General features: G+C 37.6%; 1 protein-coding gene across 2 annotated transcripts; it reads right to left on the reverse strand.

Moving 5' to 3' along the window:
* Nucleotides 1–13,674: 13,674 nt before the first annotated feature.
* On the reverse strand, nt 13,675–24,563 carry LOC143742444 (uncharacterized). 2 transcript variants are annotated; one of them, XM_077235302.1, is made up of 3 exons: nt 24,493–24,563; nt 23,398–23,643; nt 13,675–16,052 (listed from the first exon to the last, which is right to left on the reverse strand). In XM_077235302.1, the coding sequence occupies exons 1-3, from the start codon at nt 24,524–24,526 to the stop codon at nt 14,539–14,541; spliced, it is 1,794 nt and encodes a 597-aa protein (XP_077091417.1). In that variant the 5' UTR covers nt 24,527–24,563; the 3' UTR covers nt 13,675–14,538. The 2 variants fall into 2 exon arrangements, with proteins under 2 accessions (XP_077091417.1, XP_077091418.1); XM_077235303.1 differs by lacking the exons at nt 23,398–23,643; nt 24,493–24,563 and adding an exon at nt 20,545–20,617.
* Between the last annotated feature and the right edge of the window lie 678 nt (nt 24,564–25,241).

Genomic DNA, 25,241 nt, shown 5'->3' on the forward strand with positions numbered 1-25,241 from the left:
ATTGACACATTTCACATTAATGTTTGTCAGTGTGTATTGTCCCTGTCAAAATATCTACTAAATAAATCAGCGCTACATGTAGTTTAGTGATAAGCAAAACAGTTCAAGATTCTTGAGTGTGATATAACATGCTGAAAAAATTACCGATAATTAGACAGAAATTTTGAGTAAATTATAACAGAAAAAGGATGTATTGTTATTGGAATATTCTACTTAGCAGATCAATAACAGGCTGAACCCCGCAAGTCTTCGGCGGATTAGCCTGTTTGGCTTTTATGAAAGCGTCATGGTGACATTTGATTGTTTATTACCTTGAGACATTTGAGTGAACGTTGTTGACCAACCGTGTATGGTATGATTATTATTTTGAGCTTTTGCGAAGTAATCAATTATATTGTTTATGAATGTGTTTTCATAACAATACAATCATAGGTGGATACAGTAAAAACATAAACAAAGTTTTCTACTACCCCCGTTTTTCCCGTCACACATAAGAGTAATTTACTCAAATGTCTTTCCTTCCATATATTTGAAATGACTTGCAGATTTATAACTTTATTACCACTGAAGACATTTTGGCTGTACACCAAAGATCTGTGCGTCAGATGCTCCTTTAGTTATGAACAGCTCGTGCATGCGTGCGTGTGCGTGTGGTCCATGAGCGTGCACAACTCTGGTTGCAGTTTCGCTTGTCGCCCGAGGGGGCGTAGTTCTGCAAAAACTCAGAGACTTACGTTTTGCACCTTTAAATGCCGTTTTCTCAAAATGAGTTTTTCTCACACTTCTAGTGACGATTTTCCACTTCTGTAGCACCTACATACACCAAACTTTACAGTCCTATTCCTAAATATATTGTGAAGGTTTGTTCAGAGGGATTTGTTGATATATCATTCTTGGCCTGATTTATATGACATTTTATGCCTAAAAACAGGGCGGAAATCAATTTTTTAAGGCTATTGGCAGGATTTTGTGATCTACAGGGTAACAAAATGAGATATTCATAATCCCCTCTGAAAATGTATTTTCATTGAATATATCAACAAAATGCAAAAATAATTTTGAACCTTGTTTTTTTCAATGGTCAGATTCGTCACTTCAAAATATATGCAAATTAGCGCATATTTTTTTATTATTCCTTTATTTTAACCAGGAGAATCACATTGAGATATTGCTATCTCTTCTTCCAGAGAGACCTGGTCAAGACGGCGGCACAAAAAAAAAAAAAAAAAAAAAAAGTTCATACACAAGAATCATTGAAAAGAAATATTACAATTTACACATTCACAGACAACATTGATAAAAATGAGTCAAGGAAAACAGTTACAATTTTCCTTTAAAACATTGAGTAAAAGACGTTTCAAAGAGGTCAGGGCTGGAAGTGCATCTAGCTTCAATACATTTTGTAGTTCATTCCAAGTCCAAGGAGCGTAAAAAGAAAAGGCACTTTTACCAAATTCTGACAATACCCTTGGGACTTTTAGCCGGAGGCGAGAGCTAGACCTAGTTTGATAGGTATTTGTATAATAGATTAAAAGATTTGAGATATAAGAAGGTAGCTTACCTAAAAGAGCTTTTGCAATGAATAAGTACATATGTAGTTTTCTCCTTTGATGTAGAGATCACCAAGCTAAGGAATCATAAAGAATACAATGATGTGTCCGTGACTCTGCACCAGAAACAAAGCGTAAAGCAGCGTGATACACGCAATCTAATTTTCTGAGTAGAGTAGTAGCTGCATGCATATATAAGAGATCACCATAATCAATGATGGATAAAAAAGCACTCTCTACAAATTTCTTTCGGGCCTCAAATGGAAAACAATTTTTTGAGCGAAAAAAGAAGCCTAATTTTGGCCTAAGCTTCTTCAGCAACATATCAATATGTACATCGAATGCTAATCTTTCATCAAGCCAGATTCCTAGGTATTTATAGGAGCTAACTCTTTCTAGAGAAATACCATTAGAGGTTGAGATTTAAATATCAGCTACCTTGGAACGGCCACGACTAAAAATCATATATTTTGTCTTTTTTGTATTTAAAACCAATTTTAACTGAGACAATGAATGCTGCAAAACTTGAAAAGCATTCTGTAAATGGTTCAGAGCTTGATTTAAAGTAGGTGCTGTTGTATGAATGATTGTATCATCTGCATACAAATGCAGTTTCGCTGACTCTATTCCATTGCCTAAATCATTAATGAAGATAGAAAATAAAAGAGGGGCTAAAACGGATCCTTGGGGAACCCCGATATTGACTTGAAGGAAAGGTGAGTTATAGTTTTCCACAGACACACATTGGGTGCGTTCTGAAAGGTAATTATCAAACCAGCTTAAGGCTGCTTCACTGAGGCCTATAGACCTAAGTCTCTGTAACAATAATTTGTGATCTACGGAGTCGAAAGCTTTTGATAAATCGACGAATAATGCGGCGCATGACTTTTTACTATCTAAAGAGGATATAATATCATTCGAGACTAGCATAGCTGCAGTAATGGTGCTATGTCCTGTTCTGAATCCTGACTGGTAATCATGAAGAATATTGTTAGCCGATAGAAATTGTTTTAATTGATTATTTATCAGTGATTCAAAAACTTTCGCTAAAACTGGCAATCTGGAGATAGGACGGTAATTAGTTGGATCTAAGGGGTCTCCCCCTTTAAATAGTGGGGTAACCATTGCCGATTTCCACGATTTAGGTATAACATTTGAAACGAGACTTAAATTAAATATAGAGGCTATAGGTTCTGATACGAGATTAGCTGCCACTTTTAGAAAATAAGGCTCGATTTGATCGAATCCTGTCTTTTTTTAATGTCTAAATTCGTTAGGGCATTGTGAACCTGCGCAATGGTTATGGGTGCAAAATTAAAAGATTCTGACGGGCAGTATTGAATAGGATCAGCATTTAAGATATTAACACCCGTAATAGTGGCATCGGACGTGGAGCCTACTGAAATAAAATGATTATTAAAAGTATCTGCTATAACTTCTCTGCCCTTGACTACAGTATGATTAACATTTAAATGCTCTGGAAATTTAAATAGTTGATTTGGTACTGAAGTTGACTTAATTAATTTCCAGAACTTTGTGGGATTATTTATATTTTCATTTATGGTAGACAAATAATAATCACGTTTTGCACTTTTGATTAATTTTGTGCATTTATTTCGTAAAGCTCTGTAGGTGATCCAGTCCAGGGGATTGTTAGATTTCTTGGCCTTAACCCAAGCAGCATTTCTCTGTTTTATGGAGGTGGAAACAGTGTCTTTAAACCAAGGGTTATTTTTTCCACTTATCCTAAATCTTTTGACTGGAGAATGTTTATCACAAATTGATGAAAATATCAATTTAAAATAATCCCAAGCCAATGTAACATCAGGCATACTGGAAACTGCACCCAGATCACTATGATAGAGATCGCGTAGAAAAGCTTGTTCATTAAAATGTTAAAAAATCTTTTAAAAATATAACGTGGTGGAGTTCTAGGAATTTTGCAATTTCTCACACAGACAACTGCACAGTGATCACTAATGTCATTGCAAAAGACTCCAGAGGCTGAATATCTGTGGGGTGCATTAGTTAAAATTAAGTCCAATAAGGTAGATCTGTCCAAATCCTTATGATTCATCCGGGTTTTTGAATTAATCAGCTGTAACAAACAATGAGAGTCACAGGTCTCCTTGAAGAGATCAGAAGATGGCGACAGCCAATCCCAGTTGAAGTCGCCAAGAATAATCAATTCTTATTTAGTCCAATCATGAAAAAAGTCCGCAAGTAAAGTACATACCTCGCTTGAAGACGATGAAGGCGGGCGATAACAACCAACCACAATAATATCGGAGCCGGCAACGAGATTTAATTTGAGTGCTAGAAGTTCGAGACCATTCGGTTTGCTGGTTGTCTGTATGCAGGAACAGTTTAAAGTGGATCTCACATAAATCACAATTCCTCCTCCTTTTTTTACACGATCAGATCTGAAGACTGTATATGAATCGATATTGATCATATCATTTGTGACTGAGGCATTTAGCCATGTCTCAGTTATGACCATTATGTCTGCACCAGTCGTGTCGGCCCAAACTCGTAGACAGTCCATTTTATTAATCAGACTACGCACATTCAAATGAAAGAAACGTAATCCATGAGAAGATTTGAGATCGTTGGGCATTTGTAATTGGGATAATGTTGGACCAGGGTTGGGGTGAACATTACCCGATAATAGAAGCAAGATGAAAAATAGCCATGATCTCCTTGCTTGGCCATCTGTGGTCGAATCTTTACAGCAGGTAGGCGTTGCTCTGGCTGAATATCTCCCGTTCTCGTGCAGCCACAAGCAGCGTAATCCACGCGGGACATCACCGAAAGCGAGTACCGAATCACGAGAAAGGTCTCTCCAAGATATCCGAAGCATCGGGCCATGCTCATTAGGCGATACCAGAGCAGTCCCGGCATACAAAAGATACCATTGCGGGCATAGACAGAGCGCAGTCACCTCGGGCTCACTCTGGCCACTTTCAGCGGTGTCCTCAACGCCAAAAGGTGCATCGATCCCCGATTTCCTCGAGGTCATGCAGCAGCACAGAAGAAGCACAAAGAGGGGTAAACTCATATTTAAGCGTTGTCTGGCCGCGTGCATCAAGAAAAATAGAAAAATAAATAAAATAAATGAATATATATTCAAATAAGTAGCCTATGACTCTTTGATTAAACAGTGGAGGACAAAGGAAGAGAGCAAACACACACGTCTACACACATGCCGCCATCTTTGAAAATGTTTTCCTGAAAAGTATAATATCACATAATAAATATATAGATATGTATTTCCATTCTGATTTAATTAGATATAGCCTGATTAGCATATTTAAACATAAAATTTCAGAAAACTTGCAATACATTTTTTCTCCTATTTATGTGAGTAATCAACTGGTAAAGTTTCATGGTGATATCTGTATAGGGTATGGACCAATCAGACACATACTAATTATTCATTATATACAAAGGTTTATGAAACTCCTCACACAGCCCAAATGAACAAACACAAGGGCAGAAACAGTGTCATGTTACAGGGCATGACAAGGAGATTTTACGACCTCCGAGGAATGTGGCCACATACTCAAGAGAGAGACTATGAAACAGAAACCCTCTTTAAAACAGACTTTGCTGCATTAATCATAGACTAACTGATCTATAAATGAACATGCATAAAACTGTGAAAGAAACAGTGTAAATGGTTTACTGTCTCGTGTACTATTAGGTATATATTATGGTATGTATCCTGGTATACAACCAACTAACGATCAATGTAACCTCACCTGTATAATGCCTCCTACCTAACTAATCCTCATTTAATGACATCACCTTCTTCTAGAATGCAGTGTGGATGTGTTATAGCTATTTTAGCATTAATGAAGGTATAATCTTCCTAGGGACAAAGATCCATAAATCAACTAAGAGCCACTTTCCCTCTCAGACATGTCCCCTTCCTGATTGGTCGAGTTCAACCCTTAGGGGAGGATCTTCTCCAGGCCTTATTAGAGACAGTCCACATGTGACCTCCCTCTCTTAGTTCTTTCATCCAGCCACAACACTGTTCTGGTGTTACTGGGGAACCCCCTCCCCCTCCACGGGGGCCCCAGGGCCCAGCAGGCCTCGATTCCAACTAGATATGGGCTCAGGCAGGAGAGAGATGACTCTCTCACAAAGAACCAAGGACAATCTCAAGAGTTTTGGAACAAAGACTCCAACCAACAACGACTGCAATCACCCATCCTTCCGACTTCCTCACTTCTCCTGGGTGCTCGGCGTGGCCTCAACAGAGTCCCAGGCCTTCACCAAACCAGTCATGCGTTCCTGGAGAAAGAGAACGCTCAACCAACTTCCACTTGACGCTGCCGGAACCATCAACGACTTCAATTTTCAACAACTTCAAGAATTGTTCCCATTACAAATGCAAGTATTCAATTCAATGAAATGTGAAAATGAAATTCTGATGGTTCTTCTCATAGACCCTCTTCCGGTTTCCAATTTCATCCTATCACTAACCTATTTATGTATTCATGTGTGTATGTTGTTTAGTTTATTTATATTCATATAAATATCTATATTTAGTTAATAAAACTTGTACATAATATGTATTTGGTTCTGTTTTGTTTGCAATACAAGTCACTTTACGATCACGGTTTTTGCTACTGGCTCAAAGTACTGTACAGGCGAAGAAATAATTATTCTTCGGTGGCCATGGAAGATACCCTTTTCTTAGAATAAATTAATAATCAAAAGAGTTTGTTGGAAGAACTGATTAATTGATTGTAATATTAATTCAGCCACATCAAGTTAATCCAATTAACTGACCCAAATATTTATAATTAATAATAACAAGATATTATTGATTATTAATATTTCCAGAAAGCTGAGTTCCTTACACTGTAAGTTAAAATATTTACCCTATTCACCTGCAGTGTCTCGCCTTAAGGCAGTTAAGCTCAAAAGCATCAAAAGACATTACGTTTCATGTAGCAACCATGAAACACTGACTTCAAAGATGGAATAGACCTTGTTTTAGCATGATTTACCATGATATACCAAATTTTAGCGTGATTTTTCATGATTTACCATGTTCCAGTATGATTTACCATGAATCTAGCATGATTTACCATAGTTTACCATGATATACCAAGTTCTAGTATGATTCACCATGATTTACCCTGCTCTAGCATGGTTTACCACAATTGAACACATTCTAGTATGATTTAATATGATTCTAGCATGATTTATCATAGTTTAACATGATTTACCATGTTATAGAATGATTTACCATGATTTACCATGTTATAGAATGATTTACCATGATATACCACATTCTAGAATGATTTACCAGGATTGTAGCATGATTTACCATGATTCATCACATTGCTAGCATGATTTGCCATGATACACCATGTAAAAGTATTATTTACTATGATTTACCATGTTTCTATCGTGATTTACCATGATTTAACACATTGCTAGCATTGATGTGAAGTGTCAATAGCAATGAAGTGATAAACTGACAAAAAAAATGATTGTCTTATAATAGTTAACATGGAAAAACAGGTTTGCTTTAGTGTAGAATAGTGATGAAAATCAAGTCTTTCAAAATGAAACTGAGCCAATAAGTGGTCTTCTACTGCCCTCTGCTGGCCATTATACTTATTAATAAAGTGTTTTCACAGATATCTTATTTAGACATATGCTTACACACACACACACACACACACACACACACACAAAGACAAATGTTGTTGTTGATTTTTTCCAATGCTATTGGGATGTGTCATTATGAAAATATACTTTAATGGTCTATACGCATTTCACATAATGTCTTTGTAATCTATTAATCCGATTATTCAGCATTTATTCAGAAATATAGGACTACACACACACATTCTGTTGTAGATACAGACATTTGAACTATGTGATGGAAAAACAAAATGTTTACTGCAAGTCTCCTTCAGGATTCACATTTCTCAATGTGCTACAATAGTCAGCAGCAATACTTCAATAGATGAATTTTGACTAAATGTGACTGTAAATGTTAAAATAGTGATTTTATAAAGTCTAAATAAGAATTATAGAATTATATTAGTTAGTAGCATGACAAAATGACTATTTTAAACAGCAGGGGGCAGTAGAATACCACTTATTGGCTTAATATGCCATTATGTTCATATCATTTTCACCTTTTTAACTGTTATAGAGGCATATTTACTCCAATCTGTCTGAAAATTGTCATGCTTATTTAGAGTCACATGTTCTGACTTGTTTTTAAGAAGATCTGAGCATTCATTGAAGAGATATAGGCTTTCGGGGACACTTGGTCAAGGCCACATTTTGAAGTGACCCTATTTAAGTCATCCAAATGCAGACGTTCAACTTTTTCTGACAATTATTGATCTAGAGAGTCCAGAGTATTGTACTGCACTGGTTTTTAACATTATGATATGAACATTATATGATCATAGATGGAAAAGACCATTTACAGCTAATACAGGCAATTTACCATAGGAAATATATGGTTTTGAAGCTTTTTAACATTTATAGCGCCACCTATGGTCCGATCTCCATGAAACTTTGCATGCTTCTTCACCATGTTATGACACATATGCTCATCAATTTTTGTGAAGTTCTGATTTTTTATTTATGATTTATAGGCTTTTGAGTGTATTTTGACACGCCCATTTTCTAAATGACCCTGTTACAGCCACCCAAATGCAAAAATTCAACATTTTTTGATAATTATTTATCTAGAGAGTCCAGAGAATTGTCCTAGACTGGTCTGGTTCCGATCGGGCGAAAAACCTAGGACTAGTTCGCAAAAGTAGGTTTTTAACATATTTGTGAATATTCAATGAACGATTTGATTGACAGCCATAGTTCTAGAGGCAAAGTTGCTCAGCCTGAGGAGATCTATCCAATGATATACATTTTGTGGGGATGTGTGTAACACCACGTGATTACAGAGCTGTAAAACTCGTTAGCGCCAACTAGTGGCCGATTTCTTTCAAAATTCTTACAGACCTCTAGGGCCATGAGTCAAAAATGCCCACAGAGTTTCGTTCCGATCGGCCTCCATTAACCTCGTCTCATAGGTGCTCAAACTTCATTGGCTGATGGCGGCCATGTTTTTTGAGATACGCCAATGTCCTTATATACATAGATGGGGCCTTGGACCAAGACACTGCATACCAATTTTCAAGTCAATCGGACTAACGGTCAGGTGGTCATAGCCCTTTTTATGTTTTTTTTAATGTTATAGCGCCACCTAGTGTTAGATCGACGCGATTTTTTTACTGTGACCTCAGAATGAACTTATTCACATGTGTACTGAGTTTGGTGAAGTTATCTCATTTACTTCTTGAGTTATAGCCATTTTAGTGTAATAGGCTCCGCCCACAACGTTCATTTTGCGCCCCCTAGCAACCGTGAATCAAAATTTCAACTTTTTTTCGATAATTATTGATATTCGGACTCCAGACAACAGTTTGGCACTGGGAGTTATGAGCAATTTAGTACTTTTGGATGCTGTAGCGCCACCTATGGGCCAATCGGGGTCATACTCTGATAGGTTCTCCCCAAAAGTGTGGCCTACCATCTGATAGAAGTTTCAAGTCTCTAGGCCTTACGGTTTTGGCTGCACGATGCGTTTTAGGGGAATTTTTTTTTTCAAATAGCAATGACAATAGGTTTTCAGCACATCGTGCTTGAACACCTAAAAAGTATATATTTTTTTATCTTTATAAAACTGGGGAAGGGAAACATTAAAATTGGAGATTTAATGGAGAACATTGGTCATGCTCTGAAAAACAAAAAAAAAGAGCATCATTTCAGTGACAGGGAGAGTTGCATCCACACATCCCTCTGTATTTCCATGTCACAGGCTCTGGTGCTTGAATAATTTCGAGCACATCATCGAAGAGATACCACAGTAAGTCATCTTTTTGAGGCCAGAACAACCTATTGGTACCAACACGGTGGATACACTTAACAAGGGCATGCGTTTCATCTGTATTCATGATGATCCCAGGATAAAAGTCATTGTCATATTTAAGCACGCACCACTTCCCAATGAGATCTCCACTTTCCCAAGCAATTGCTTCTGTTGGCACCTTTTGGGCTGTCTTGTTAAAAGTGAAATGCTGTGTGGTGAAGCACTGACATCTTAGCTGCTTTTGTGTGGAACACATGCTTTTGTGTTTGGGATGGGTGACACTGTGCAAAAACAGATGGGCTCTTTTTCACCACCTATGTAGAAAACACCAGTGTGCAGAGTAGCTTGTTGGTGCGAGGAGCCAAAGTGGAAAGCTTGGATCTCTGAGCTGTATTTGCATGTGTAGTTTTCAGAGAAGTCAATGTGGATCACTGCCTCCTCTTTTGACAGGTTCTTCTTCAACTCTCTGCAGTAGGAGTACTGTTGATTTATGTTGAATGTGTCTTTTGAATTTATGGAGAAGAGTGTGGAATGACTCCACAAGATTGTCTTGTGTGTCCTCCATTGTTTTCTTCAGTGTGATCTTGACAGTGGTTGGACCCTCCCTCGCATCTTCCCTTGCTTTCTCTGCTGTGGCCCATGGAGTGAATGCAACCTTTGCTGAGCCATCAAATCTGGAGAGCTGAACAGTCTTGTCTTTGCATTCCTCGCACTCATCATGCATGCACATTTTCCTGGAGGCTGTATTACAACAGGTTATCATTTTACTCTCGAGATCTGAAGTATCTATGAGCATCAAATTACGCAACTTCTCAATGGCAAATCTGAGATTTTTATGGATCTTGCACAGACACGTGTTCTATTCAGAGAGAAAATGGGCGAAGCTTATAAAAAAAAAAGGAGTATGATATGTTGTTTGTGTTTTCAGTAAGACATTTTTTGTTAAGATTTTTCATTGTGTCAGCCAGAAACATTTTCTGCTTCTTTACCTTGTTCTTGGTAACTGTTTGTTTTCGTCCAGTCGTTATCCGACTGTGGTCGTCTCGAGTGAAGAAGGTTTTGACTTTGGACTTAAAAGCAGCAGTAAACCTGTTTGTGGAATTTCTGTTGGTGGAACAGAGGTCTTCACTCTGAACACGACAATGCATTTTCTTTGAAAATCCAAGGGCATTTTCAGCAAAACCTTGTAGCCTGTACTTTTTCACAATCCTCCCCGCTGTTACCTTTGCTATTAGTTGTTTTTCTTTTTCTTTTCTTGCTTTACAGTACTTATTATTTATGCCTTCAATCAAGGCTTCATGATAGAGTTTTTCTGATTTTGGAGCTTACTCTGCCCGTCTTAGTTAAAGGGGCATTCGGCAACTATTTCAACTTAATAAAACCGTTTAGAAATCATTTGGATGGTTTAATAACCTGTTCTGGTGAGAATGGTGACTTTCCCCACTCCCCCCAGCGTTCCCAGGCGGAAAACCAACCTTGCAACAGAATTTTAATTTTTGGGTGAACTATCCCTTTAATGTATTGCAGATATCCGGATTAAGGGAAGCACCAACCGTAAAGGTTAACTGGCAGGTTTGTGATTCAACCAGCTCTACTGTTATACAACAAAATGCAGAAATTTTCAGTAGCACCTCAATGGAGTACATGAGATCCACGGGGAGGAGTCGGATCAAGATCCAAGGGGTGGAGATGGGTAGGATTAGGTGTGGGTTTAGGGATCAGGGGGCGGAGATGGGTAGGATTAGGTATATGTAAGGTGGGAGGAGTTGGATCTGGATCCGACTCCTCCCCGTGGATTTCATGTTCTGCAGTGAGGACCATCTCGAAATATTTAATTTGTTTGCTATTGATGTATATATATATATATATATATATATATATACATACACAGTATATATTCCAGAATTTTGTGACTTCCATGACAGCGAGTACATGGTAATGCTGCTGCGCATTTCAGTGCGATGGTTATGCCTAGAGAGGTGCATTACACGAATTCTGCGGCAGTATGGCCCACTTACCAGCTATTTTAAGTCTTTAAGTATGTTGCTTATTTCATTGACAGTAGTACAGGTGCATTACACCAAATATGTATTTTTAAGCACAACTTGTTTTATTTACATATGAGAAACAACCAAGGTTTAGAAGGCTGGTGAATGCTTTTTCCAAGCCCCTTACTGAAGTCTACCTCTTCTTTCAAGCAATGCTGCCAATGTTCTCCACACTGACCCACCTCCTCCAGAGAGAAAGGTCTTCCATCTTCCAGCTCCATGGAGAAGTAAAATGCAATTTTTCATTGGCTTATATGTCCTTTTTCAAGTAATACATGGAAATATTTTATGGACTACAAATTTGCAGATAACAAAGTTCATCATGAAACTGTGTGCGAGGTTCATGATGCTGTTAGCACTACAGGGCTGTCCATGACATCCTCTACAAGAACCCACTAAACCAACTGCCAGGTAAAACTGTCAAAAAAAAGGATTTAAGCTCAAGCAGCGCGAACGGAAAAAACGCTAATAAAGCAGACTGCGCAGATGTCGTACAGAACGTACATGCACTCGAGTCAGCATTATCGTGTTTATATTGTTTCACGTTCATGTTGAGAAAAGCAATAACATCCACATGCTCGAGTGAGAAAACGTGCCGCTCTGACAGACGTTGCAGAGACATAGTTTGCAAAGTGAAGTTACTAACACCACTATCTCACACCTGTCTCCCTCAACGAAACTTAATGGAAGCATATATCTCAAAATAATTTTGCTACCTAGAGACATCATCTCGGATCACGATTCCCGGGTGAAGCTGTGCTTACCTGCAGTCGTTAATGCAGTGATGGACAGCTGCTTCCTCAGTCGACTGGTGTTTGGTTTAAATGTGATATCTCATTGTGGTGGTGATATTATGATAACTCAGTATCATTAATAATTGATTAGAAGTAATTCCATTTTGTAATATTATTTTCATCTAGTAATTCCAAACTTCGCAAGGCAGACGACGACATTATGTGATCAAATACAATCCACTTGTTAAACGCGCTCCACAGCGCCACACAGTGCATTTAATTATAAGTGCGAATTTTTTTTAAAGAAAAACCGAAAAATGCGAATAGTATTTTTCAAATAATAATTACAGATCGAATATTCGAAATTTTTAATATTCGTGCACATCCCTAGTTTAAACTACCTGGACTTAATTTGCTTTATTGCTTTCTGTTCTCTGTCTGGTAGGAGAAAAACAAAATGTTGGGTTCACCACCAGAGCTACCCTCAAAAGGCTCCTTGAGGCTGGAGACATCACACCTCAGGTGGTGCAGCTATTCCAGCAGGCAGCACTGGCGTTTCTGGTCAGGGCTGTGGAGTACGGAATCAACAAACTCCTCCTGCAGCATGCTAAATTCGTTGATGTGCAGCAGAGGACTGAGTGTGGGGTGGAAGATGCCCTATACCTCGTAGACAGGCAAGGGTTTCACATTTTCCAGGATTTCAACATATTCAATACTTTGTTAAATTTAATTTTGATCATGGTCACAAAATAAATCCTTAATCAGTTCTTTACACATGGTGCTCTATTTAGATTTCAGGAACTACTTCCTTTCCATGTGCCAGAGGAACAGGACAAGGTGAGTGAGGAGTTCCTGGAGTATCAGCTCATGGATATCCCCATGCCCCAAGATCCTACCGCCTTTAACATTGAGGAGTTATGGTTTGACATTAAAGGATTAGTTCACTTTTTAAAAAACTTTTGCTGATAATTTACTCACCCCCATGTCACCCAAGATGTCCATGTCTTTCTTCAGTCGAAAAGAAATTAAGGTTTTTGATGAAAATATTCTAGGATTTTTCTCCATATAATGGACTTCATGGGGTACCAAACGGTCCAAGGTCCAAATGACAGTTTCAGTGCAGCTTCAAATGGCTTTAAACGACACCAGACAGTGAAAAAGGGTCTTATCTTGCAAAATGATCGGTCATTTCATGAAGTCCATTATATGGAGAAAAATCCTAGAATGTTTTCATCAAAAACCTTAATTTCTTTTCGACTGAAGAAAGAAAGACGTGGACATCTTGGATGACATGGGGTGAGTAAATTATCAGCAAAGAGTTTTTTAAAAAGTGAACTAATTCTTTAATTATAGCCATCCAACATCACAGTGATTATGTCATTACAATTGAAAGCGATCAATTTTTTGAAAAAAAAATGTTAGGCTTCAAAAAATATAACAACTTTTAATTTAAGTGAACTTCAAAAAATCCTCACATAAACCCATAATAAAGGTCATATTTACCTGTGCCCTTCCTGTCTAAGAGGTAGGGCATATACAGAAATTAAATAAAGTTGTCAAACAGTCTGCGCTGCATAAATTATACATAGACTAATCCTTATTAAAGCTACAAAAGTTCTTTAGTCAAGAGCAGTGAGTAATTTTCTGTGTTACCTTTGTTCTTTGATTAACTTTACTGACAGAAAGCTTTATTGGCTGCTGGACCTTTAAGAGCAGCCGCTGCTGACAGAGACGCAGATCTCATGCGTATCATTCTCTCTCAACTCTTTATAAGAGCGGGATCATGTAACGCTAGCCAAAGGATGACAGAAATAACAGATGCTGCGTTAATTGCGTTAACAGCCCTAATTTTTTTGTTTCATATAAAATCGCAGCATTTTACGTCACATAATCGCATAGGCTTGACATCGCGATTGCGATATGATTAATCATGCAGCACTAGCTTCGAGTAATAAACCGTTTTTCGGCACAATTTGATGAAAGCCTCAAACGCTTCAGAAAGCCTTGATTTGGGCAATATAAACACAAGGTTTAATGACTAACAAGTTATACCTAGGAACAATTAAACAATGAGCGAATGACAAACATCCGAGTATAACATTACAAGACAAACCAATGACAATAGGCGTTTTCTCCAGTGTGAAGGCTCATGTGACTTTTAAAATTTCCTTCCGATCAGAAACTTTTTCCTCAGTGATTGATCGATAGGCTTCCTTCCAATGTGAGTAATTACACGATTGTTTCTAGTCTGTAAAACTCATTCCACACTGATGACATATAAAAGAGTTCTCTCATAAGTGAATCCTCATGTGTTTATTAAGGAATATTTTACGTCTGAAACTAGTTCCACACTGATTACATGTGAACGGCTTTTCTCCCGTGTGAATTCTCATGTGGACTATAAAGCCTCCTTTTTGAAGGAAACCCTTGCCACACTGAATGCATGTGTAAGGCTTCTTTCCAGTGTGAACGCTCATGTGGAGTTCAAGACTTTGTTTTTTAGTGAAAATTTTTCCACATTGTTGGCAGACGAAAGGCTTCTCTCCAGTGTGAACTCTCATGTGGACTGTAAGGTTACCTTGCTGATCGAAACTCTTTCCACACTGAGGGCATATGAATGGCTTTTCTCCAGTGTGAACTCTCATATGGACTTCAAGGTTTCCTTTTTTAGTGAAACACTTTCCACACTGAGAGCATGTGTAGGGTTTCTCTCCACTGTGAACTGTCATGTGAGCTTTAAGGTTTCTATGTTGATCAAAACTCTTCCCGCATTGAGAGCATGTGTAAGGTTTCTCTCCAGTGTGAATTCTCATGTGGACTTTAAGGGCTTCTTTTTTAATGAAACTGTTTCCACATTGTTGGCAGGTAAAAGGCTTCTCTCCAGTATGAATTCTCATGTGGACTATAAAGCTTGCTTGTTGACAGAAACTCTTTCCACACTGAGAGCAAGTGAAAGGCTTTTCTCCATTATGAATTCTCATGTGGCTTTTCAGGGCTCCATTTTGAATATAACTTTTTCCACATTGTTGGCAGGTAAAAGGCCTTTCTCCAGTGTGAAGTCTCATGTGGACATCAAGGTTTCCTTTGCTAGTGTAACTCTTTCCACACTGTTGGCAGATGTAAGGACTCTCTCCAGTGTGAATTCTTATGTGTGCCTTAAGACTTTCTTTTAGAGTGTAACTCTTTCCACACTTCTGGCAAATGAAAGGCTTCTCTCCAGTGTGAGCTTGCATGTGGTTTTTAAGGCTTTGTTTTTGAGTGAAACTCTTTCCACACTGCTGGCAGGTGAATGGCTTTTCTCCAGTGTGAATTCTCATGTGCCTATTAAGGCTTCGTTTTGTACTCATACTTGTTCCACACTGTTGGCAGGCGAAAGGCTTCTCTCCACTGTGAACTATCATGTGAGATTTGAGGTTTCTATGTTGATAAAAACTCTTCCCACACTGTTGGCAGGTGTAAGGTTTCTCTCCAGCATGAATTCTCATGTGGACTATAAAGCGTTCTTGTTGACAGAAACTCTTGCCACACTGAGAGCATGTGTAAGGCTTCTCTCTAGAGTGAATTCTCATGTGGCGTTTAAGGCTTCCTTTCTGGTAGAAACTTTTTCCACATTGTTGGCAGGTAAAAGGCTTTTCTCCAGTGTGAACTGTCATGTGGGCTTTAAGGTTTCTATGTTGATCAAAACTTCTTCCAGTATGAGAGCAAATAAACAATTTATCTCCAGTTATAAATTCATGTTTCTCATACTGATCTTTGTCTTCCTTTTCATTTAGTTCTGGACTTTCCTCTTTCAGCTGCATCAGGTCTAAGGTAAAAAGAGACCAATACAAGTTAACCCCAGTTTAATGGTACAAAGCAACAGACATCATTAAAACCAACAACATGTAGACTAGTTCCTACTAGGACTGCACGATTTGGGGAAAATGTCATATTGCGATTTTTGAGGTCAATATTGCAAAACTAAATGATTGATAACACCTATAATGATCAATAAGCCATTGATGTCTGGATAAAAATGCTTTTATTAGGCTTCAAAAAATATAACAGCTTTTAATTTAAGTGAACGTCAAACAATCCTCACATAAACCCACAATAAATGACATATTTACCTGTGCCCTTTCTGTCTAACTGGTAGGACATTAGTAGGACATACAGAAATTGAATAAAGTATCAAACAGTCTCCGCTGCATAAATTATATATAGACTAATCCTTATTAAAGCTACAAAAGTTCTTTAGTCAAGAGCAGCGAGTAATTTTCTGTTCCCTTTGTTCTTTGATTAACTTTACTGACAGAAAGCTTTATTGGCTGCTGGCGTTGCTGACGCAGATCTCACACGCGCCTCATTCTCTCACAACTCTTTATGTCCATCATAAGACTGCTCTTATGTAATGAAGATACTCGACAAAATGACATTTTGGCATTATTGTATGTTATTGTTCATTCAAACGCGAAAGACAACTGTATTCTGGCGTGCAGTCTGTGTATGCGCATGATACTGGCGCGCCGTCTTTCTGTGAGTCACAGTCAGGACATTCACAGGCAGCACGCTCTCTTTTGACTTGTCGCGCATGAATGGTTTAAAAGCATTTGCACGAATAAAAGCGGGATCATGTAACACTAGCCAAAGGATTTTATTTGTTTAGACGTCCTAATTTGTTTATTTCATATAAAATCGCAGCATTTTGCGTCATATAATCACATAGGCGTGACATCGCTTTTGCGATATGATTAATCGTGCAGCTAGGCCTGTCGCGATAATCAATAAATCAATTAATCGGCTGATAATATGAAGACAGGATTTGAACATATTTTACAGGCCTTGGTTTTGGGACACATTCTTGATATAGTCAAGGTTTGAACATAATCTGAGATAGTGCAACAACAACCTGTAATTAAATTTTAACCCAGAAGACTCAGGGATCTGCCTGATAAATAGCCTATATTAATTGAAAAAAAAAAGTATTTTATTGCCAAGACATATAAATTTATTTATTGGAATAGAGCAGTGTAAATATTGCAGAAGGCCATCCTCAACCTTACTTGTATGGCACTCCATCTGCAGACTGATCTCATGAAATGGCGTATGTATGACATGCCAATTCGTATTTCCATTTTTGGCGTGCTATCAACACGCATAATCGCTTTTCAGCGTGTTTATCAACGTCGTTGACTTAACGTTACATCACTGTATATATAAATATATGACCTACCCCAATCCCGTCCCTAAACCTACCCGTCACTGGGGTTAAAACCATTTGTGAGTCTTCCCCTACCATCCTAGGAAAAAAAATATCGCTCCCCAGAAGTAGATATACATTTTGCTTCGTTTCGCTCGGACATTTAACGGCGTACACATACACGCGGAATCACCTGGACAGTTAACGGCGTAGACATACACGCAGAAAGCTCAAAATGCGTATAGATAACACGCCGCTTGACTTGAAAATGGCGTGTATGTTTATGCAAAGTCATGATGTCATGTTGCCATCTGACAATTTTTGTTCAACAATCAACGATTGTTGTTATGCACTGGGCTAACGTTTGCAGGTTTTAATTTGCGGCTAGTTAACGTTACATTTACTGTGCTGTAACTTTGGCTAGGTTCACTGCATATTCCACAAATGAACCTGCCATAACGGACATGCAATACTAACATTAGCTACATTATCACACCAAGTACTTTCAGTCACTAATGGCCCTTTCAGACAGGATGCAGAATGCGCTGAGCTATGGAATCCATTTATTTCAATGGCTTGCGCTGGACGAGGCCGTTTTGTTGCCGAGTCGACCAAAGCGGAGCGCAGCATTGCCGAACTCAAGCTCACGCCGCGGTCAAAGTTAAAAATAGTTCAACTTTTGCCCTGCGACGATTACCTGCGCGGCCAATAAAAACGGGGCATCCAAAGAAGCGCGGAAATGAAAACTGCCTACTTTTGCTCTGGCCAGCGTAGCGCAAATCGCTCTGCATCTAAAGGGCTACATTTTATTTCTCCATTTAATAAACAAACTATTCAGTCAGATAGGTTTTTGTTGTGAAAGAAATAGTTACAATTCCAAGCATTTTATCCAAAATGTAAGCACTTTTCAAACCTTGAAAACAACATCAAAATTAAAGCATTTTCAAGGATTTCAAACACCCGTACGAACCCTGCCTCCAGTTTAGCTCTGACCCCAATCAAAAACACCTTAATCAGCTTATCAAGCTCTTCAGAATCACATAAAAAAGTGTGCTGAATCATATTGGAAATAAACTTTGCAGGGCAGTGGGTCTCCAGGAGCAGGGTTGAAGAGGTCTACACTAGCTACTAGGGGTGTAACGATACACAAAACCTTTTCTTAAAACAGTGGTTTAATGAAAAAATTGTGCATTTGTCTTTAAATTAATTCAATTACAATTAAACGTTTCGCAAGGATTTAAAAAAAGATCTGCTAATGCTGTAAACTATATAGGGAGCCTGCACAGGTTAACAACAGAGCCTAGACTTTTAGTCTAAATTCAGATGCTATTTATTTTTTAGATAGAAAAAGATAACGCAAAAACTACCTTATGTTCAGTTTACATGTTTTCATACGTGTTAGGTAATGATTATTATAATATATAGGCTAATTTAGTGCATTTATTTAGTGCAAGAGTTCATTTTTCTAGGAACTGGATGACTTGCCTGCTTAGGTAAATAATGCTATGTGACAAACTAAGCTGTTTTATTGACATCTTTCCGCTGCTGAAACACTGATTAAGCGATTACACGAGTTATGATGCCTTTCCGTAAGTATACTGTATCTTTCAACATACATTCAGGTGTCCATTCATGTTTATTCTGTAACTGAGGAACAGATGATCGCGTTTACTCGCGCTCCGCGCTGCCGCTTGAAATGAGGAGCTAGTACAGTGATCGGTCACGCCACATCAAAGAGCGCCAAAACGGCATTTATTGTTTGAATTTCGTGATCAAATAGACAAAATACGGAGCAAAACAAAACATATAACAAAACACGGAGCTTGGTTAATGGTGGTTAGGCTACAAAACTGAATTAGTTGTGTACACAAGACATGAGGTCCAATGAGCCAGGGCTGGGCCGGGGTAGCAGGGGGCGGGGCGGGGCGTGTTCGGTACGCCAGAATATCGCGATACGCATCACGTTTTTCCGGTTCGGTTTGAATATCGTTACACCCCTACTAGCTATTGAAAGCGGTTGCATGTCATCTCAGAACCTCTTGTCAATTTTATTTGTTTTCTATTTGTTTTCTTTAGGAGATGTCCCAATTTTTTTCAGGCTGGCAGATTTCAACCCCGTTATGAAAAAGCTTGATTTAGGAGAAGTGGATAATTATAGACAGATCTAAAATCTGCCATTTAAGTCTGAAATATTGGGAAAATATCATCCCTAAACTATGTTTAATTTAGCAGAGAAACTGTATTTCCAAAGGAGGACTGGCCCCCCGACTGAGCCTGGGTTCTCCCAAGGTTTTTTTCTCCATTCTGTCACCTGATGGAGTTGTGGTTCCTTGCAACTGTCGCCTTTTTTTTTCGCCTTCATTCGCCATTGGCTTTTGGCTTGCTTAGTTGGGGATATGCAACATTTAATTTTGAATTTAACAATACTATTACAACTTTACTTTCCTGTTATCTCTGTAAAGCTTCTTTGAAACAATTTGTATTAAAAAAGCTATATTTAAATAAAGGTGACTTGACTTGACTATTTGTGAAAAGTTTCATACAGGATTTAAGCCCCGTTGTAGTAAAGAAACTTTGCTTATTAAAGTTACAAATGACCTTTTTCTTTGGCATATAATCCTTCTTCAGGTGCCATTAGATCTTATGAAAACACAGACTAATGCATTCTCTTGGATAGCTTGAGAATTATGTTGGGATTTTTGGACAAGAATTAGCATGGTTTATATCTCATATCTGACTGCGACCACTTTGCTTGTGCACACGAAGACATTGGGTCCTCTGATTTTCTCCTAATATGTTGCCTCTGAGAGACATTAGATTTCACTATTTTACACCATTTATACTCACTTTAAAATTTTCTCACAACCATAAAAACCTGCACAACTCTCTAAGTTGACAATGTTCTAAGTCTGACCATTTTGAAGATGTTTTTGAAGGAGTCAGAAGATGGAAGTGGAAAAAAGATTGTTAAAATAATTTACGCAAATAAATTACTAAAGCACGCAAAATAACATCAATAATGTAATTTTTGTCACGCAGTTAGATGAACTTAAAAGTCAAGAGTACTACAATGATGTAAGCACCTGTAACTCTGGTAGGTGGACATTTTTATTCAAACCTTTTAACCCAATTTCGCTTCTCTCAGATCAGCAATCAGATTATTTTAAAGGTGCTAAACTCCGGGAAAGTTTTAAGTCGGCGTCTGTCCGCGGTTCAAAATCCTGCCGCGCCACTAACAAGTGGGACAGAAGTGGGGGGTTAATACAATGATATGAATAACAATAACAAAAAAACAAAATAACATTACAATGTCCAGAAATCAATTCAAATAGTGCATTGAGTTGAATTTACACACGAGTATGAAACTATCACGTTGAACATGACTTTTGAGTCATCATGATATATTAAATACAGCATATTGTGCAGAATCTGTGCATATCTGGCTAAATTGAGCATACTCATCACTACGCAACAAATAACGGCAAGGTTGTTAATTTGCATTGAAGCAATAGCGAAGATTAAAAAGCATTTGGTTAACAGAAAAGACTGTTATTTTCCAACATCCTACATATTTTTGATGTTCTTTGTACTGTATTGCTCTCTCCACCTAAAACAGATTTGTGGTATTGAGGATGAAAGAGGAGGAAGGTAGGAGATGGCTGGATGATGACATGATTTTGTTTGAATAAGAAATGAATGTTAGAAATCCATACATACAACTACACACACACAAATATATATATATATATATATATATATATATATATACACATACATACATAAAAGCTGTGATGTAGGTAATATGGTTAATTTCTCTTTCTTTCTTTTTTTTGCTAGTAGAAGTTTGTAAAGTAAAGTAGAAGAATGACCGCTAAATTAATTTAGTAGCCAAATTGGCCGATGAGTGGAAAAGTTAATTTCAAACCCAGTTTATTACAAAAGTGATTCTGTGAAGAGCAGTGAGAGATTTTCTCTTTTTTGTCGTTGTTAGAATAACATTGATAATGACAGCAGGTACATTTTGATGCTGTCACTTTAAGACCGTTTTTTATTTGTGTTAATATTTTTACCATTAGATGTTTGAGTAAGCTGAAACCAAATACTTGCATATAAATGTGTAATATATGACAATCATTTTTTTTTGCTCACCAGCCACTGTGGCTAACAGTTTTCCAAAGTTACTAGCCATTCAGCCCTTTTTACTGGCCACAAATTTGACATCATATTAAAAAGATATCTATATGGCAGTTTTTCCCAATTGTATCGATCTCATAATTTGGCAGCAGCTATATTAGGCTAAGATATATTAGGCTATTTCAGCTTTATTTAAAGGATCAAGCTTAATTTTCTCCTTGGCCTCAGGAAAGGAGAAAGGTCCATGTACTTTTTGAACATTTCATTTCCTGTTTGGAATGGAATAACGAGAAATTAAAACGAGCTTGTTTATTCATTTTTTGTTTAGTTTAAAAACGAAAAATTGTATTATTCATTTTTCGTTTGTGGTTTACAGATCGGTTTATGGGTTCGATGTTTCATTCACACACGTGGGCGGTGCTGACACGCCCCTTTCATTCCCCTTTCCGCCTTCAGTACCAGCTTTTCTTTCTGTCAGGCAGAATAAGAGTCAGTACGAGTGCGGCACTGACAAATGCACTTTAATTAAATAATGTCTGAAACCACCACTCACTGTTAACTACACACAGTATTTGAAGCAGAAATATGTAGCCATGGTCACGTAATTCATGCTGCTGCGACTTGCAAGCGACCCCTTTAATGTGAGCCAGTATACGACAGATTATTTTTGTATGATGTATTTCCCATTGATAAATACAGTGCAAATAGTTCCGTCTCTTTGGATAAAAGGGAAGTGGAAATCAAAATCAATAATAGGCTGCACTGTACCATGATAATATGTCCGTAACATTTACCACTCTCGTCTTTTATCTACATCAAAAGGCAGGTAGGCGTGTGTGACGTATAAATAATTTTGAATATAAATAAAGTTTATATTAATGAATTTAAGCATGTGTAGCCTACTCATTTCACATTAAAAGAAAGAGACAGAAAAGAGAGAAGCTAGAATCAGTGAACGTAATACTGAAGAGATTAGCAGGGTTTGGGATTAATTAAAATCATGTCGGTTTAAGAGCACGACAAACCTTTAAAATGTTATTAGTTTTATTATAAAACTAATACAATTTTATTACATACTGAATTGGTCAATGTTTCTCTGAGTCTTCTTTATTATGTTAGCTTGATAAAGCCAGCATATATTTAAACATTATTATTATTTATTATTATTATGAGAAAATGCCTAGAACTTTAATGCTTCACCAAAGACTGGTCTGACTCGCTTATATCTTTTCTAAAGCCTGTTTTATGCTTCTGCGTCGAATCGACGGCGTACCCCCGCAGACCCCTCTGCGTCGGCGCGAACCCCTCCGCCGTAGCTCGACGTGCACCTCCAAAAAATGTTAACTACGCGTCGAGGCGACGCAGACCACAAGGGCTGTGATTGGTCAGATGCACCGGGATGCAACTCAACCTGACGCAGAACCATAAAACGGCAACGACGCCGTAGGAGTGGCGGCGTAGCTACGCCGTGGAGTTCACGCAGAAGCATAATGAGGCCTTAACTCGTTAGATTTACTGTCCCAAAAAATCCCATCGATTTGCGTAATCTGAGCAATGAAGGCCGTAATACTTAATGCTGTCCACTAGAGGGGGCGACAGGATAATAAGTCTTTTTCTACTCTCTTTCCCTGTTTGCATCAGTTTAAATGACAAATAAACCCATGAATTTCATTCATAAATAGGCCATATCTGAGTATGTTTCATACTCTACGTTCCAATTTAAGAAAGAACACAACCCTAACCAGGAGAGCAGACAGGGAACAAAAACCCGGCCAACAGCAAATTAATTGAGAACATGTACAGGACAAAACAGTTCAGCTTTGAGAATGAAACCAACCTGTTTGTTCCCCAGTATCTTCTTGTTTCACACTGAATGCTCCTTCAATCCTGATGTCTTCCCTCTTTCTCTCTTTAATAAACGCCATCTTCGTTTGTTCCTCAGCATCTTCTTGTTTCACTCTGAATGCTTCCTCAATCTTAATGTATTCGCTTTCTCTCTCTTTAATAAACGCCATAAATGCGTTAATATACGCCATCTTTAAAATAGTGCCACGTAGACCAGCAGTTTTTCTGTATTTGGACACTGTAATGATAAAGATGAGAATAATTTACAAAGAGAAAAATACATTCAAACTAAATCTTTGTGCGTCTCAATCAGCTATGTAGTTCAATCAATTCAGTCAGTCAATCAATCAATTCAGTAGTTCAGTGCACTGGTAAGAATCAGTCAGTCAGACAGAATGAAGATCATGGAAATAAATAAATAAACACCTCAAAACCAGCATTACACATAAATAATAAAGAACAAATAAGTATGAAAAAAATTACATAGACACTTAATATTTATGATTAATATTAGGCATTTAATGATTGGAGTAACGTACACTTTCATGAAAGTTGAACAGTTATTTTAAAACTAAGTTGAAATAATGCGGGCAGACGACCAACGGAACAAAATTATGTCAACAACCGCATAGATCACAGTAAGGCTGTCTTTAAAAGTTATTGTTAAAATTCAGTATCACTATGGAGCAAATGAATGAAACATCCAATGATGTGATGAAAAGAACAAGCAGTGAGGGAGTAATACGATTTTGTAAAAGAAAGAACGGTCATGTTGTAAACATCTTCCGAAGGAATTCGTTCAGTTGACTCAATTTCGAAGAACTCAGTTTCTCAATCACTACTTGCCAGTGACCTAATTCGTGTCACTGACAAACTGATTCACGATATGGAGCGAAATGAGACGCACGTTTTCTGTTACTCATGTCTGAATGCGCTTTACTGACAAAAATAACATTCTTTAATTTTCGGTAAAGCATTGCAATGTTACATTCAATAATAATTAATTAACTTTATATCGTTTGTAAAAACTATAAAATTGCCTGAATGTTTATCATTTAAACACTCTTAAAAGCTTACAAATACTAACCTTTCCCCAGACGAATCACAGCGCGACGCAGCATTTATGACGTCACGTCATCGGATCAAAATAAAAGTCCTGTTTAGCTCAGAGAAATTTAAGTGCATATAAATAAATGCACACACACACACACACACACACACACACACACACACACACACACACACACACACACACACACACACACACACACACACACACACACACACACACACACACACACAGGTCTAATAATGAAAGTAAGGCAAATAAATAAAAATGTTAGTCTAAAAACATTAATGAAGGGAGTAATATTACATGTTAGAATCAAATCATGATGTTACAAAAACATGTTTTACTGTGTGGGGTCCCCTTATGAATGCTCAATAAATTAAATTGTTTAACAATATATTTGAAATATACAGAATAATATATTGTGTTAATATAATATAATACAAAAGCTGTTTTAAATGCAAAGAATGGTCACACCAAATATTGATTTTATTTATTTAATATAAATGATCAAATAATCTGTTTATGACATTATTTTTAAAAATCCTCACCGTACAGGTTTTATTTTTATTTATTTTTTTACTAATGCCTAAACATTTTCAGTAGCTTTAAAGGTAGATTTCTCCAAGTATCTCTGAGATGTTGCCACAGTCTTTATGGATGTAGTCTGCCTCAGTTGTTTCAATCTCTTCATGTAATCCCAGACTGAGGTGAGATCAGATCTCTGTGTGGATCATCCAGTCTGTTATGGCACTTTTCCACTACAG

Source organism: Siphateles boraxobius, unplaced genomic scaffold (genome assembly GCF_051911475.1).
Source record: "Siphateles boraxobius isolate OS27281-9 unplaced genomic scaffold, OSU_SipBor_1 19, whole genome shotgun sequence".
Lineage (NCBI taxonomy): Eukaryota > Metazoa > Chordata > Actinopteri > Cypriniformes > Leuciscidae > Siphateles > Siphateles boraxobius.

Coding starts and splice junctions, on each gene's coding strand:
- LOC143742444 (XM_077235302.1), bottom strand. CDS start 24,526: ATGCTGCGTCGCGCTGTGATTCGTCTGGGGAAAG. Junction 23,644..24,492: donor TGTGATTCGTCTGGGGAAAG/GTTAGTATTTGT, acceptor TTATCATTACAG/TGTCCAAATACAGAAAAACT. Junction 16,053..23,397: donor AGATACTGGGGAACAAACAG/GTTGGTTTCATT, acceptor TTTTTACCTTAG/ACCTGATGCAGCTGAAAGAG.